The sequence below is a fragment of the Drosophila montana genome, unplaced genomic scaffold (genome assembly GCF_035044405.1).
Source record: "Drosophila montana isolate Dmon_TW-CO22-7 unplaced genomic scaffold, ASM3504440v1 contig_2747_1, whole genome shotgun sequence".
Taxonomy (NCBI): domain Eukaryota; kingdom Metazoa; phylum Arthropoda; class Insecta; order Diptera; family Drosophilidae; genus Drosophila; species Drosophila montana.
The window spans coordinates 186,024-200,062 of NW_026997619.1; the positions used below are offsets into that span (position 1 = coordinate 186,024).

Sequence of the window (14,039 nt, forward strand, 5' to 3'; positions counted from 1 at the left end):
AAGATTGGATTGTGCTTGCGCTCATCTGTAGCCTACATTTGGGCGCAGCAGTGTTGTAAAATGCTGACAAATGTCAGATTTCCCAAAAAGCTGGCTAAGCGGAGTTTAATAAGTTGAATTGTAATATGAAAGGAAATGCACTTAGACATAAAAAAATATATATTATTATACATAATGATATAAAGAAAATATAAAATATTAGGGTTAAACTTTAGAGAACATTTCAGAATATAAAATGTTCTATATAGTTTTATGTTTTTTTTTTTTTTATAATTAAGTACTGTTTATTTTTATCGTGATTAGAGAGATAGTAGAATAGAGAGATTAAAAGAGGGACAGTTAGAATGAGAGAGAAAACAAGAGATTTTCTGTTGATAATGCATTTTATGGAAACTCATAAAACAAGTTATAAAATTTATAGAAAATATTTTATTTTTATTAGACATTATAGAATTTATATAACTTTTCATTTTTGATCTCAAAGACCTATGGAAGAGCCCTATAAAAATGTAAAATTGATAGAAAATTTTAAATTTTTATCCGAAACTAAAAGCTGCTTTAAAGAGTTACGGTCGGACCCTGAAACTTTTAGAATATATTTTATTATTATCAGAAACTGTGGGCGGCCTTAAAGAATTACAGTTGAGCCTTTCCGCAAACACTCGTGTCTAGACGCAATTACAGCGTCGTATCAAGTCCATTGTGAATGGCATTTTTGAGCACATTACCGACGACCACACCCACAAACAGCCGCCCACACCAGGCAGCTACCATTTCGGGTCGCCAGGGGCCCATTACCCCAACAAAAAAAAATGGTGACAACACGTTGGATGAGGGAGAAAACATTATAAATTCAGTTTAAATTCAAAATTTGCCTTGGCATTCGGGAGACATTTGTATAATTTGTTGTGTCGACTACATTTTTATGATTTTGTCAACTCGGCAAACGAAAACGAGCTGCGAAAGCAAAAGGATAACATAACACAACAACACACACACACACACACACACACGCACACACACAACCCGCAAACGAGCAACGATAATCATTATAATGGGCCTTTCCCAACGACGCCCCAGGGACGCCTCGAAGAGAGCCCGGCCCGGCCCCCGTTTGAGGGGGGAGGCCGCGTTTAAGACCAGTCTCGGTATCTAATTGCCCAAGACAAAAACACAAACAAAATAAAAGGGGCCGCACGTCGGATCCAGGCAGCTCAGTTTGTTTGTGGCAGGTGCAACGCCTGCGGCAGGTTAATGATAAGGCGCGGCCAAGCCATCAATTTATTAAAAAACAATCTACGCGCAGCTCGGCCCAAAGGCGAGCATAAATCGAGTGCAGAAAATGCCTGGGAATTTGTGTTTATTGAATAAGCAAATGCTAGAAATATAAAGGTCGCCTGTAAATTGGTTTTAAGGGGTTTGAAAGTCGTTTCCAAATGATTGAAAGTGGTTCTACTGCTAAAATAGTAAATTGAGAAATAATTTAAAGGAGCTCAAACCTGGTCTAAAAATGTTGGTTTGATTAAAAAGAGGTTCAAAAAGTAGTTCCAAATAGTAAGAAATTGAGTTTAATAATAATTGGAATGCTAGAAATAAAAGATCAGGTTGCAAACTGGTTAAAAGGCGGTTTGAAGATGAATGAAAATCGGTTTTAAAAAAACGTGACAACTTAATTTAAAGGAAAATTTCAAAGCTTAACAAATAAATTGTGCTGAAAACGGGCTTAAAGGGTTTCTTTCAATGTGGTTTTAAAATGCTTAATAACAGTTCCAACAACAGTTCTGAGAATTTGATTTATTTAAAATAACTAATGTTAGAAACAATATTCGGGGCAAAAAACAACTAAAAGTAGGTTTAAGAAGTAGGTTTTAAATTGCTTAAAACTGGTTAAGGTAAAAATAAATTGTTTTCAGTTTATTTTGCTTGAAAAGATAATTTGAGTTTGTCTCACAGTTGGTTGAAAGTGATTGTAAAATGGCTTTAAGTAATTTTTTAAATGGTAAATGGAGCAATAAGATTTTCTGGACTTATTTTCAGTAAGAACTTGCTTAAATTCAAATATAAACAATTGCTCAATTCTAGGCTTGTCTTTTAATAAAGTCCGAGCTGTAGTGGCTCGGCAATTAATTAAGCTTTAAATGCGCAAATATGGCAACGCCAGCGACAGTTCTGCAAGCTGGCAACCCAAGTGCTGCATGCCACATGCAGTCAGTGCTTACTGCCGCAAGGCCGCTTGCTGCTTGCCCCAACGCGGAATGCGCATCAAACCAACCAAATTTATGCGCCAGTTGCATCGAATGGTAAAGAGATTCGGATAGTGGAAGATTGCGAGTGTGTGCGTTCGTGTGCGTGTGTGTGTGTGTGTGGGCGGTGGCAACTCTGGCCGCGTGAATTGTTTCAATTTCGCCGGGCAAACAACAATTTGCGCACAAGTGGCGACAATTCTGGCCGAGTCTCCTGCCCGGGTCTCATGCATGCCCGACGCTCTGGAATTTTCATTTATAATTTTCTTCATATATGTTTTTTATTCATTTTTTTTTTTTATGTCTTCCCGCTGCAAGACTTATGCTCGAAAAGTGTGCGCCGAAAAAGTCCACATTAAAAAGGGGCAAATACATATATGTGTGTATATATATGTGTGTGTATGCATATATGAAAACCATTTGATTCAATTTTACACACACTGACTGCCGGAGCTTTACTCCCGGTTTCCGAAAACTGGCTGCCATGCAAATCATTTTCCTTTCTGGCCCCGAGCTGTTCCCAGAGTCCGGAGCTCGGCGTCGTCATTGTCGTTGGTTTTCACCAAAATGAATCAATAAATTCTTTAGACGGCAAAAGAAGTTTAACCAAATTTTTTATTTCGACGAAGGTTTCCCTTTCCTTTCCTTTTTTTTTTAATACCCTTTCGCGAGTCGGGGTTTGTTGGGTTTTGACGGCTTTTGCTTAGGCTGTTGTTAATCTAAATATTAGTTTTAATATAAGCTAATTGACAGCTTTTTTTTAATATAAGAAATTACAAAAAAAAATTATTTTCAACGTGTGAAAATATAAAACATTTTTGAATTTACCTTTCCATTTTTTTCATTTCCATTTTTAAGAATATTTTCTTTTTTTTTTCATATAAGAAAATTTATTAAATTTTCCTCATCTATTTTTATTTGCATAAATATTTTATTTTGTAATAAATACATCAATTTTTATATTTTCGGATATTCTTAGGCTCACTAAAATATCATGTCAGTGTTGCCCTATTTTTATTATAAATCATGTCTTTTGTATTAAATTGTTTTATTTTTAGAATTTTTTTCAGATATTTTTCTAGTTTGCATCAAATACAATTTTAAATATTCCGGTATCTTATTTTGTATTAAATACTTAAGTTTTTGTATATGCAGATATTCCTAAGCTCTAAAAGAGTATGCCAGTGTTACCCTATTTCAACAAGTACATTTCTTTGTTTTTGTCGCCTGGTTCAAAATCCGGCGGCGTTTTTGCCATTTTTGGGCCGCAGTCAACGCGCGCGTTGTATGCGAAATGCTGCTACGGCTTTCAGGACCTCCAAAGGTGGTCCTTGTCCTTTTTGTGCAAACAAAAAAAAATCGGGGAATATGTATTTCATTCATTTCGTTGCGGTCTCGACCGCTCGCTTTATGCTACGCGCTTATATTACAGTTCAGATTTTATATTATTTTAATATATACGAGTATTTGTGTCCCTTTTGGTATACCCTTATATTTAATTTGTGTGAATGTCTTGCATGCCTTTCTGACCTGTCTCTCGACAAATTTTATACTTATTCCAATTTGTGGCTTTTCAATTTGTCGCCGTTCAGAGTTGTCTATTGAAACGAAATCGAAATGTAATTATGAATAATTTGGTTGGTTCTAAAAGTTAAGTTGAAATTGAAAATTTGTCTTAAAATCAGTTTTAAAAGTTTTTATGAGAAGGAATAACAAAACTTACTATATACTTAAAATAAATAATTAAAAAAAAAAACAAGAAATAAATAACTAATAAATATAACAAATAAATAATAAAAATAATTATAACAATTTATACACAGTTAAAAGAATAATAAATAAAATTAAAAAAAATAAAATAAAAAAACTTGATTTTATTAAAATAAAGAATAAACATTATTAGAAAAAAAGTATAATAAAAAGTAAAAAATAAACTTAAAAAAAAAGTGAAATACTTGATTTAATATTAATATTATATGCTGTCATTAAACCCTTTTGGGTCCGCTTTAAGCATAGTTCCCGCCCGTAATTAATTATGGCTAAAACAGCAGTCAAAAAGGAGTTCCACTCAAATAACTAAAGAGCTCTATGTGAAATGATATGGCTGCCCGTGCAACCCCAACCACCCACCCCCTCCCCCTATACTACTCTAAGCACATTCAACTGCCAATGGAGCATGTCAAACAACCTCTAATTAGTCAACATAATCCAACTGAGCGCTACAACTGTAAGCAGCACACCCGCTACCCCCGCGCCCACTCTCCCCGCTTCGTCGCCGTCTCTGGGCAAAACCAAACAAATGCCAACTTTGATCTATTTACAAGCAATTATTAACACAACAACAACAACAACAACAACGAGGAGAGGAGCAAGAAGAAGCGCAACTATGACATGGAAGACAACAAACAATTTTACATTTTTGCTTAATTACACACGAGTCCTTTGCCAAAACCACCCCCCCCCCTCTCCCTCCTGTTGCGCGCCCGACTGCTAAAATTTCCCCAATTTGCTGCACGCTGTCGCTTTGACTTTGCTAGCCAAAAAATGAGCTGCTGCTGACCCTTGCTAGCCCCCCCCCCTCCAACCCCCTCCCCCAGCTGTAAAGAGTCCATTTTGCGTCCATGTCAAATATTTGCACAAAGTCCAAGCTCCGCTGTCTCTCTATCTCTCCCATTCTCCCACTCTTGCGCTGCCTCTTCCTCTCTCTACCCTTTGTCGTCGTCAGCAATGCTCATCGCAGCGGCAGAGGGACGCGGCTGCGGGACGCGGCGCCAGGCTGAACGCAGACGCAGCTTATCATTGACAAAAAGCGCAGCGTAGCAGGGGACGGCGACGGCGGGGGCGACGGCGACGGCGACTGCTTTTCGGGGTTCACTGACTGTGAACATTGCCCGGCGCCCTTTTTCAGCGTAAGCCACACCCCCTCTCCGCCCCAACCCCTACCCCACCTTCAGCCGCGCTGCCAACTTGCACTTTTTGCCTGCCTTTGGCTTGCCAGCGTTGCCAGACAACGCATAGTCAGCGTAAATTTTTGCGCAAAAAAAAACGCAACTCCAAAGTTTTCGTGGGGTTGTGGTTGGGGTTAAAAAAAAAGGAAAGCAAGGCAAAGAAATCATTTTAAATGCGGCTTAAAATTATCTTTGATAACCGTGGCGAAATGTAGCTGCTGAGTAATTTATAGGCAAACGTTTGTGCGCCTCCACGCAAAAGGTCCTTGAGATCAAAGCCATCCTCCGCGCTGCTGTCCAACTTGGTTTGGGCCAAAGTTTAAGCGGCTTAACGAAAGCTGATTTAGCAGTCCGTGTGGGAGACGTGGGTGGGGGGGGGTGCGGGGGTTGCTACGAAAGCAAAACAGATTGTCGATGCGCTCACTGGAAGGGGCCTCATTAGTGTTTAAAGGTAAACTAATTGGCCAACATAAATAAATTGTAAGTGTGCGTAGGGGTAAGAACAAGAGTCGTTTTATTAGCCAGATCCTTGCTCTTAAAAAGTACTTAAGGAGCAAAAGAGTTAACGAAAATCTTTCAGCTGTCACTCTTATATCACGCTCACAACTACAACTTACTCTCTTATATTTACCAATCACATCTCTTACACCGCCTTGAGCAATAATTTCTTAGTCTTTTTAATTGCAATGAGAAAAAAAGTGAAAGAGCTGATTTCCGTCTCAACATATGCAACACGCTCAAATAGCCTGGAATATCTACTATATGAATCCTCTTATACAGCCATTAACATGTCAAACAGCCTCAAATAGCCTAGTCTAGGATTCAGCTCAGGATCTAGAATCTAGCTATTACTTCCCTGACTCTTCGCTTATATTTATCTATTCTCTTATACAATAAACTCTTAAGCCAACAAAAGGCAAGCTTTTAAAACTCTTCTACTCTTCCCATGTAAAACAACCTAGTCTAAAATTTAACTCATGATCTAGGATCTAGCTTTTACTTCTATTACTCTTAAATTTATCGCGACTACAGCAGCCCCTTTTCTATTCTCTTAAACAAGCCAAAGTAAGCTTAAAGATCTTTCCAGCACTTCCACTGCCATTCCCATTGATTTCTCAGGTCTTTCCCACTCTTCGCTCTCCGCTCTTCGCCTTGAAGTTAACTTACAAATTGACATTATGAAGCATGCGTAGCTGTAATAAAGAGCAAACAGCAAGAACACGAAAAGAAAAGAAAAATAACACAATCACAAGAATCAAGTTCTTTTGAGCAGCCGCTACTTGACTACACTTTTTTTTTTAGAGTTTTGCACTTGATTTGTGGAGCAGACGCTTCAAATTTACCTGCAGTTTTAGTTACCTGTTGGCCAAACAAAATGTAAGAGAGAAAAAGGAACAGTAGCCAGACACAAGAAAACAAAAAGTTGTGCAACATATTTTCTACTACTTTTACACGCACACACCTACGCCCCAATCCTACTGCTACTTCGACTACGCTTTTTACTACCTTTTTACAAGTCCCGTTTGCTGTTGTCTCTTACTTTGACTTTTGTTCCGTTTCGTCTGTCATGAGAAGAGCGAGCGCCGAGTGACAAGTGATTTCTCCGCCCGATAGCACAATTCTCATTTCCTGCAACTTGAAACTTTTTTAATAGATTTCAAATATCGCCCGCCTGCCCCTCTCTCTTATACTCTAGAGTAATCAAGCAAATTAGTATGTTTTTCCTAGTTCAAGTGCGAAAGGAAGAGAGAGAGAGGGCGCCAGAGTCTCACGTCCGAATTGGATGCCAACTTTCGTCTTGGCCTTTGGGTTGCCCCCAGGATAATTTGGGCTGTAAATTGTTGACAGCTTTGGGTTACATTTATATATATATTTTTTTTATTTTCTCTTTTCATTCCCTTATTGGCCATTCTGCTGCGTAGACAAATGAAGATAAATGTGCATTAAGCAGCGCAACAAAAGTTTTTTTTTAAATTTTCCATGCACAAATTATCCAAACTTCGGGCAAAAAGTCGAGATGTGAAAGAAAATTGTGGTAGTTGAGACTAGCAAAAATGCTCCAGGGTATAAAACATTCGTATATTCTGTATTCAGTTACGGTAAAAGCTGGCAAATAATTATGCATATGTTATATATACACCTATTTCCTTGATAACAGGGTATTCTGTATAACATTAACTACCAATCCTTTTCGAAATTGTTAAAACCGATATGCCTCTCTGCTGGCATTTGTTTACAGGGTATTAAACTTGTAAACTGTAACTGGTATCGAAATAAATGCGATAGTCTTGTTAAGTCGATAGTCGAACTAAAAAGTTTTCAGTGTGAGCACACGCACACACACACACACACACACACACACACGAACTTTGCAGTTGTTGATCTCAATATTGTGCTTGTTGCTCGTGCTCTTCATTTTCTTGATGATGATGAAGATGAATTGCAGTTAGAACTTTGATAGAAATGCACAACAAGCTTTGCGTAGTTGTTTGCCTTATTTCTTTTATTTTTTTTTTTTTTGTTGCCAGTTGCATGTTGTGTTCGCTGGAAAAGTTCAGCAGCAAAGTTCTAAATAAAATTGCTGCAATTGAATGTTTTATTGGGCCAAAAGGGCATAACATGGCAAAGGGAATGCAATAATTGTGTCAAATGGACGGCGCTCTTAATATGAGCCGCATTCAAATAGAAGAGAGAACAATGCCAAACAAGACAAAGCTCAAAAGCTAAGAGCGGGTTAAATGAGACAGTTTCGGAAGTAAAAGGAGTTGCAAAGTTTGCCCCGATGTGCATAAAATACAAAAGAAACAGCAACAATTGCAACAATGGCAACAACAAAAGCCAGCGAAAAGTTCAAATTCCGAAATGCAACAAAGCAAGCAGCAAAATTCATGAGTGGGAGAAACAGCACCAACAACAACAACAAGAACAACGATAAAGACAAAGAATTTGCTACACAAAAGTGAAACTTGTAAAGAAATTAGAAGTCAAAATGAAATGAGCAGAAAATTGCGCTGCGTGCACTTGCATGTGCGCGGGTGTGCGTGTGCGTGCGAGAGAGGGAGTGAGAGACTGAGCGTATGAGCAAACAACGGTTCGAGTAATTATAAGGCGCGTAGCAGCGAGTCAAAGCGCATAAGTTTGAGTTTGGCAGAGTAAGGGCTGCCTTTTGTTTTGTTTAATTACAAGTGTAACATGATATGCCACAAGGGTAACGGTTTTGATTATGATTATTAGTGCGGGTGTCAGTTACTAAGCTTTTAATGCGCTTAACTCACTTTAAGCAAGAAAACTGTGTCCAGCCTTTGAGTTGAGTGAACTTTCTTGTTTACGCAACAATTTTCAGCGTGAGCAAACCACAAATAACATTAGCCTAATGGTCGTTTGTAAATAGACAGCGTCAAATGGGTCAATTTCAGTGCAAAAACACCTGACCTGCTGGCCATGCTGATTAGATACTAAAGCACCTATACTACTGGGTTTTTATATAATTAGAATTAGGTTGACTAAGACAAATTAAAAGCTTTAAACTCATTTGCATACGGAAATTGTGGCTTAGATAATAAAGAAAAGTAAATTTTTGGCAAATGTTAAATATAAAGCTCAGTTTTTTATACAAATTAAAATTCTGCAGCAAAACTCTGCAACACATCTAATATACACTCAAGAAAGCATAACAAACTACAGTTAAGAATAAAGCTCAGCTCATGAAATGAACAAGCGCTGCAAAAAAAACTCTTTTTTCACATCAGACGCAGCAGATAAAATCATTCACCGACTGAGGGGGAGAGAGAGAGAGAGCGCAGCAGTCGTCTAGCGCGCGCTCCTATGCTGTAACCGCTGCACCTGCGCTTTGCATAAGCTTTATCTACGCTCGCACTATTCTTTGCTCCTCTCCTTTACACTTGCCTCTCCTTTACACACAGATTTTTTTTTGGCAGGCTGGGCTGCATGGCTCGCTCATTTGTTCTTCGACGATTGCCAAAGAAGGAAGTGTAAAGGAGTTGCGCGTGCGTGAAAAATTTTGTGCCCAAATTTTAATTAGTGCATTTTGTATTCGTGCATTTCGTTGCAGTGTTTACATGGAAATATTTTAAAAAACAAATTGATTTACAAATTAAAATTTGCAAGTTTCTTTTTTTTTACAATTGACTATTGTCCGTGTGCGTCTGTTTACTCTAGTACACGATTCTCTTTGTTGTAATCGATTTACAGTGTTAAAAAAAAAAACTTTAAAAATAAAAGTAATAAGAAAAACAATATGTTTAGTAGTCGCACTTCGTTTTTGGGCAATCGCCGCATGATTTTTGATTTCTCCGAAAAAAGCACGGACTTGTATATGGAGTGAGTATGGAGCAAAAAAAGTGCTCAAAATATACAACTATAACTGTTAACCGAATATTGTATTTTGTTTGTAACCTAACTTATATTTACTCTCTTTATGTACTCCTCTTTCGAAATGAGTGTGAAGCAAAATCTCCCACTATAACTGTTTATCACTTAGCTTAACTCCAATGTAGCCTATACCTTTATTAACTCTCTTTATGTGCCCTTCTCTGGATTATGGAACATAAAGGTTCTATCCACAACAATAACTGTTAACATTTACTCATTCTCTTCATGTTTTCTCTTTTTCTTTGCAGTGCATTTGGTATGAGCGATAAGAGTAGCAGCGCCACCAACAGCCTACCGAATAGTCCCATACATAGCAACAATAATTCATCGCTGCTCAACAACAACAACTCGAGCTTGGTGGGCAGCAACAATTCGCTAACCGGCGCCCCCTTTGGTAACGGCAATAACAACAACACCAACAACAGCATCATGTCCAGCAGCTTGATGAACAACAACAATTCGTGCAGCGCCAATCGCAATGTTGTCAGCATGGACGATGATTCGTGCTATCGCCTAGATCCGGACACGGCCGTCGTCACCTATGGTGAAAAGGAGCCCGATCCCGATAACATTAAAATGTTTGTGGGCCAGGTGCCCAAATCGATGGACGAGGCTCAGCTGCGCGAAATGTTTGAAGAATACGGACCAGTGCACTCGATAAATGTGCTGCGTGACAAGGCCACGGGCATAAGCAAAGGTGAGTGCGAAAGAGAAAGAGAAATATTTAAATCATCATCGGTGTGCCAACGATTGAATACCGTGCAAGCATACATTAGATGTGCAATGTTGCTTAACCGATTGAGTTAAGCTTATTAAAAATATTATTGAAATAAAATACATTTTTATACACATAAATTTATAATCCAATAATCGATGCCCTTTTAAAATAGTTGTCTGATGCTTAATGATCATATCTAACCGTATTTAGTAATCCAATTGATGAGAACTTTACTTTATGGTCAGTTTTTGTAAACGACTCGCCTATTGAAATTTATAAATCCGAGAGTATATATTGAATTCGGCTCAAGTTGCATGATAAATCAATAATACCCTCTGCAAGGGTATAGAAATAAATGTGCATTTTAAATATTAAAACGGTAAACGCTAAAGCTCAATATCACAGACTCGCCTCCTCGCTCCTACGCACAACAGCTTAAAGTAAATGAGCTAAAATTAGCCACGGAACACACACACACACACACCAACATTAATATATGACATCTCTCGCTGGCTGCTTTTGAATTCTGCATTGTACGTTTGTGTGTGTATGTATTTTAATTGCATGTCATGCGCTTTGCCATTTCATTTCATCAGCAAATTGCTTTTTGTTCGCCATTTGTATTTGACTTGAGCGCTCATTGCCTTGAGCTGCTGTTTGAGAGAATTTGAATGCTGTACACAAAGGAAACATTGCTGTTTAAACGAAAAAAAACAACAAAGTGATGCACAGTACGATATTGAGTACCTATTTTGTAGGAGAAGCTTCAATAAAATATAACTCAAAATAGTTTGATTTGACTGCTCACTTTGCCCATTGTTGTTCTTGTCATTTGCAGGCAATTCAAAAGCCTCTTAACTGCAGGCAGACCAAATGGTCAGCCAGCATTTCTATTGATGCGCTCCCGCACTTATCTCCGCTAGCTCTCTGGCATTCATAACGGCATTTTCAATTGTGAGCAATTGTGAAGGCCTTTTGTCAAAACATATTTTCTATGTACATTTATTTATTTCTATATTATTATATATATTTTTTTATTTCAAAATTTATTTGTGTTCAGACACAGCCTATTGTCAGCAGCTTATTTAGTTTTAGCCAACTTTTGTAGCATTTATTCGGCCGCGCTCTGCCGCCCCCTCTCACCCTCTCTCACACACACTCATGCTTCCTATATCATTTTGGTGGGGCTGCAGTTGACAGTCGGCCGCTGCTTTGAAATGTGGGCGTGTGCATGGTCAGCTTGTCATCGATGGGCGTGGCGAGTGAGTGAAGCATGTGTGTGTGTGTGTGAGTGTGACAAAGTAAAAGCGCAAACAGTTTTAGGACGCACTTAAGTGGCGCGTTGTGTTGATGATTTATGACAGTGAGACAGCGAGAGAGCGGCTGCGGCTCTGAGATTGAGAGTGGGAGTGGTGCGAATGGACGCAGAAGCTTTCGGCTAAGTGCCTGCCTGCCTACACATGTGTGTTGTGTGTGTGTCTGTGTGTGCTTGTCGCTGTTTATCACTTGAGCTTAAAAGCGCGCCATGCCACAAACACAAATCGACACAAATTGCGTTTGAAAGTTATTATTTATGCCAGGCAACTGTCAAATGCGAGAAGGCAAACAAAAATAAAGAGGGGCGTGTCGTAGTCAGCGCTGACCCGAAAAAGGCAAAGAGAATATAAAAGAAATCGGTAAGAACAGTTACGTGCCGAGTGTCGCAGTTGCGATACCCTTCAGAAGCGCGAGCCTTAAAGGATTTTAGAGAGCGAGAGAGAAAAAAGTAAAAGAGAGGGAGAAAAAGAAAGAGAAGGAGAGAGCAATGAGAGAGAGAAAGAAAGAGATCCTAACATATCTGGTTAACTTAGAAAATATGTAAATTATAGCAACGAAGATGTCTCCATTTAATGCGTTACACAACGCATGACAAAGTTAAAATACCCCCTTTTGCTAGTGTGTATCAAGGGGGTAGTCCGTTGGCGTAGAGGGGACAAAGTTTTTGCACTTTCTTGCCGCTTGCCGAAGTTTTGTTGTTTAGTCGCTTTTCTGTCGTTTCCTTTCATGTGCAGTTTTATTTTGGCTGCAACTTCCTGCTACAACATTTCCATTTAGCCTGGCTTGTAACCCACTTTTGGCCAGTTTTAGTTTCGTTATTTTCATTTTTTTTGTTTTGTTTGTACCTTGGTCCTTTTTGCTGCGACAAAAAGTTGACAATGCAACCTCCCTGCCCCTCGCCCTCGAAATTTGGATTTTGCTGTTGCATTTTTATGGTAAAACGCTTAGCCAAAAGCCAGCGCAGGACTTGGCCGGCTGCAGCTACCAAAAATGGGAAATGACACTTTTAAGCGCGACGATGACCTCTGAGCCAGAAAGTCGTAAATAACACCCCTCCCCCCGCGATTGAGAGCAGAAAAAAATTTCCTTTTCATTTCGGCAAAAGTTTCGACGCTCTCCGCCGCCGCTTTTATTATTATTTCTGGGCTAATGCCTTTTGGCTAAAAACTTGTTTTTCTTTCACACTAAATTTCGTTAGCGGCCAGTTACTTTTTCGAGTGGATTTTCTATGTTGTTTGCGGGTGTTGTTATTGCGGTTACGCTTTGGTTGTTGTTCTTGTTGCTCTGCGGCGAGCAGCCAGCCTGCGAGTGTGTTGGAAAGAGAGAGCGAGCGGGAGAGATTGAGTGCGAGTGCGAGGGTGCGTTTAAGCTCTAGCGTCATAATTTATTAGCGCTTGCGGTAAGCAAAGGAACTAGAAGAGCGAAAGAGAGGGAGAGAGCGAGTAGGGTTAACTGTGCGCTTCTCTCTCTGTTCGTTCAGGTGTAAAGCGCTTTTACAGCTGTGTTTGGCCAAAGCATTTAATTTGATGGGCCCATCTTTTTTTTTAAGTTGTAAAATTTGTGGGCTTTTAGCTAAAGTTTGTCGAGCGGCAAACCTGAGAGAGGACCGTGTGCGTTTGATAAGGGTGTGCCATAAATTAGTCAATGAATGACAAACTGCTCGCAATGCAAATAAATTAAATTTTGGCAAATATAAGTCAATTAGTAACCCTCGGAAGTTGGAGCTGCCAGAAATGAAAAGTTTAGTAAAATTAGAATTTACATGTTTAAATTATTTGTTGCCTCGAATGTAAAATTCATCTTTATGTTGAATATCGAATTAAAGAAAATAAAAAAAAATATATAAAAGTAAAGTAGATGTCCATGGGAAACACGTTTTTCCAGTAATTAGAACTGTTATAATAGTTCTCAACTCTGTAAACTTTTCACTTTGAATACAACCCTCTATGGATTTATATGGCACATACAAATATTTTACCAACTTAAATTAAATATAATATCAAATATTTTTACAGCTTAAAGAACGCATTTCAGCTTCCGCTTGAGGCTATTAAGAGCTTTTACTGCCTGTCCTTAGCTAAGTTCTTGAATTTCTTTTCTATAAATGTGATTTATGACCATATAAAAAACTTAACTTGCGCTGACCAAATCACAAAAAAAAAAAAAATATAATATAAAAAAAAACCGAAAACTATAATTCACCCACAGAGGAAAAAGATGTTCTGCCTCTTGCCACTTTGGTTTTTGCCCCTACTCTCGCCTACTGTGCTTGAGAACTTCATTTTGGGCAGCTCGCTTCCCTCACCCCCTTGCCCCCCACTGTCAAGCTCTGCGTCTAACTGTGCTTGGGCCAGCTGTCCGCTGTCATCTAAAAGAGAGAAGAAGAAAAAACTGAAAAAGAGACGCGCTTATCTGCCGCCT

At 38.8% G+C, this 14,039-nt stretch overlaps 1 protein-coding gene across 3 annotated transcripts in view; it reads left to right on the top strand.

The window, feature by feature from the left end:
• Positions 1–14,039, top strand: part of bru1 (bruno 1) — a 99,120-nt gene that overhangs the window by 35,612 nt on the left and 49,469 nt on the right. For 2 of the 3 annotated variants that reach the window (XR_010436493.1, XM_064684472.1), the window contains exon 2: positions 9,832–10,280. Coding sequence is in view for 1 of the 3 variants with exons in the window: in XM_064684472.1 (XP_064540542.1) it covers positions 9,832–10,280 (449 nt within the window). In the remaining 2 variants the exon portion in view is untranslated. Of the gene's footprint in view, positions 1–9,369; positions 9,533–9,831; positions 10,281–14,039 lie in introns of those variants that run through there. The other variant, XR_010436494.1, reaches the window with a different exon arrangement.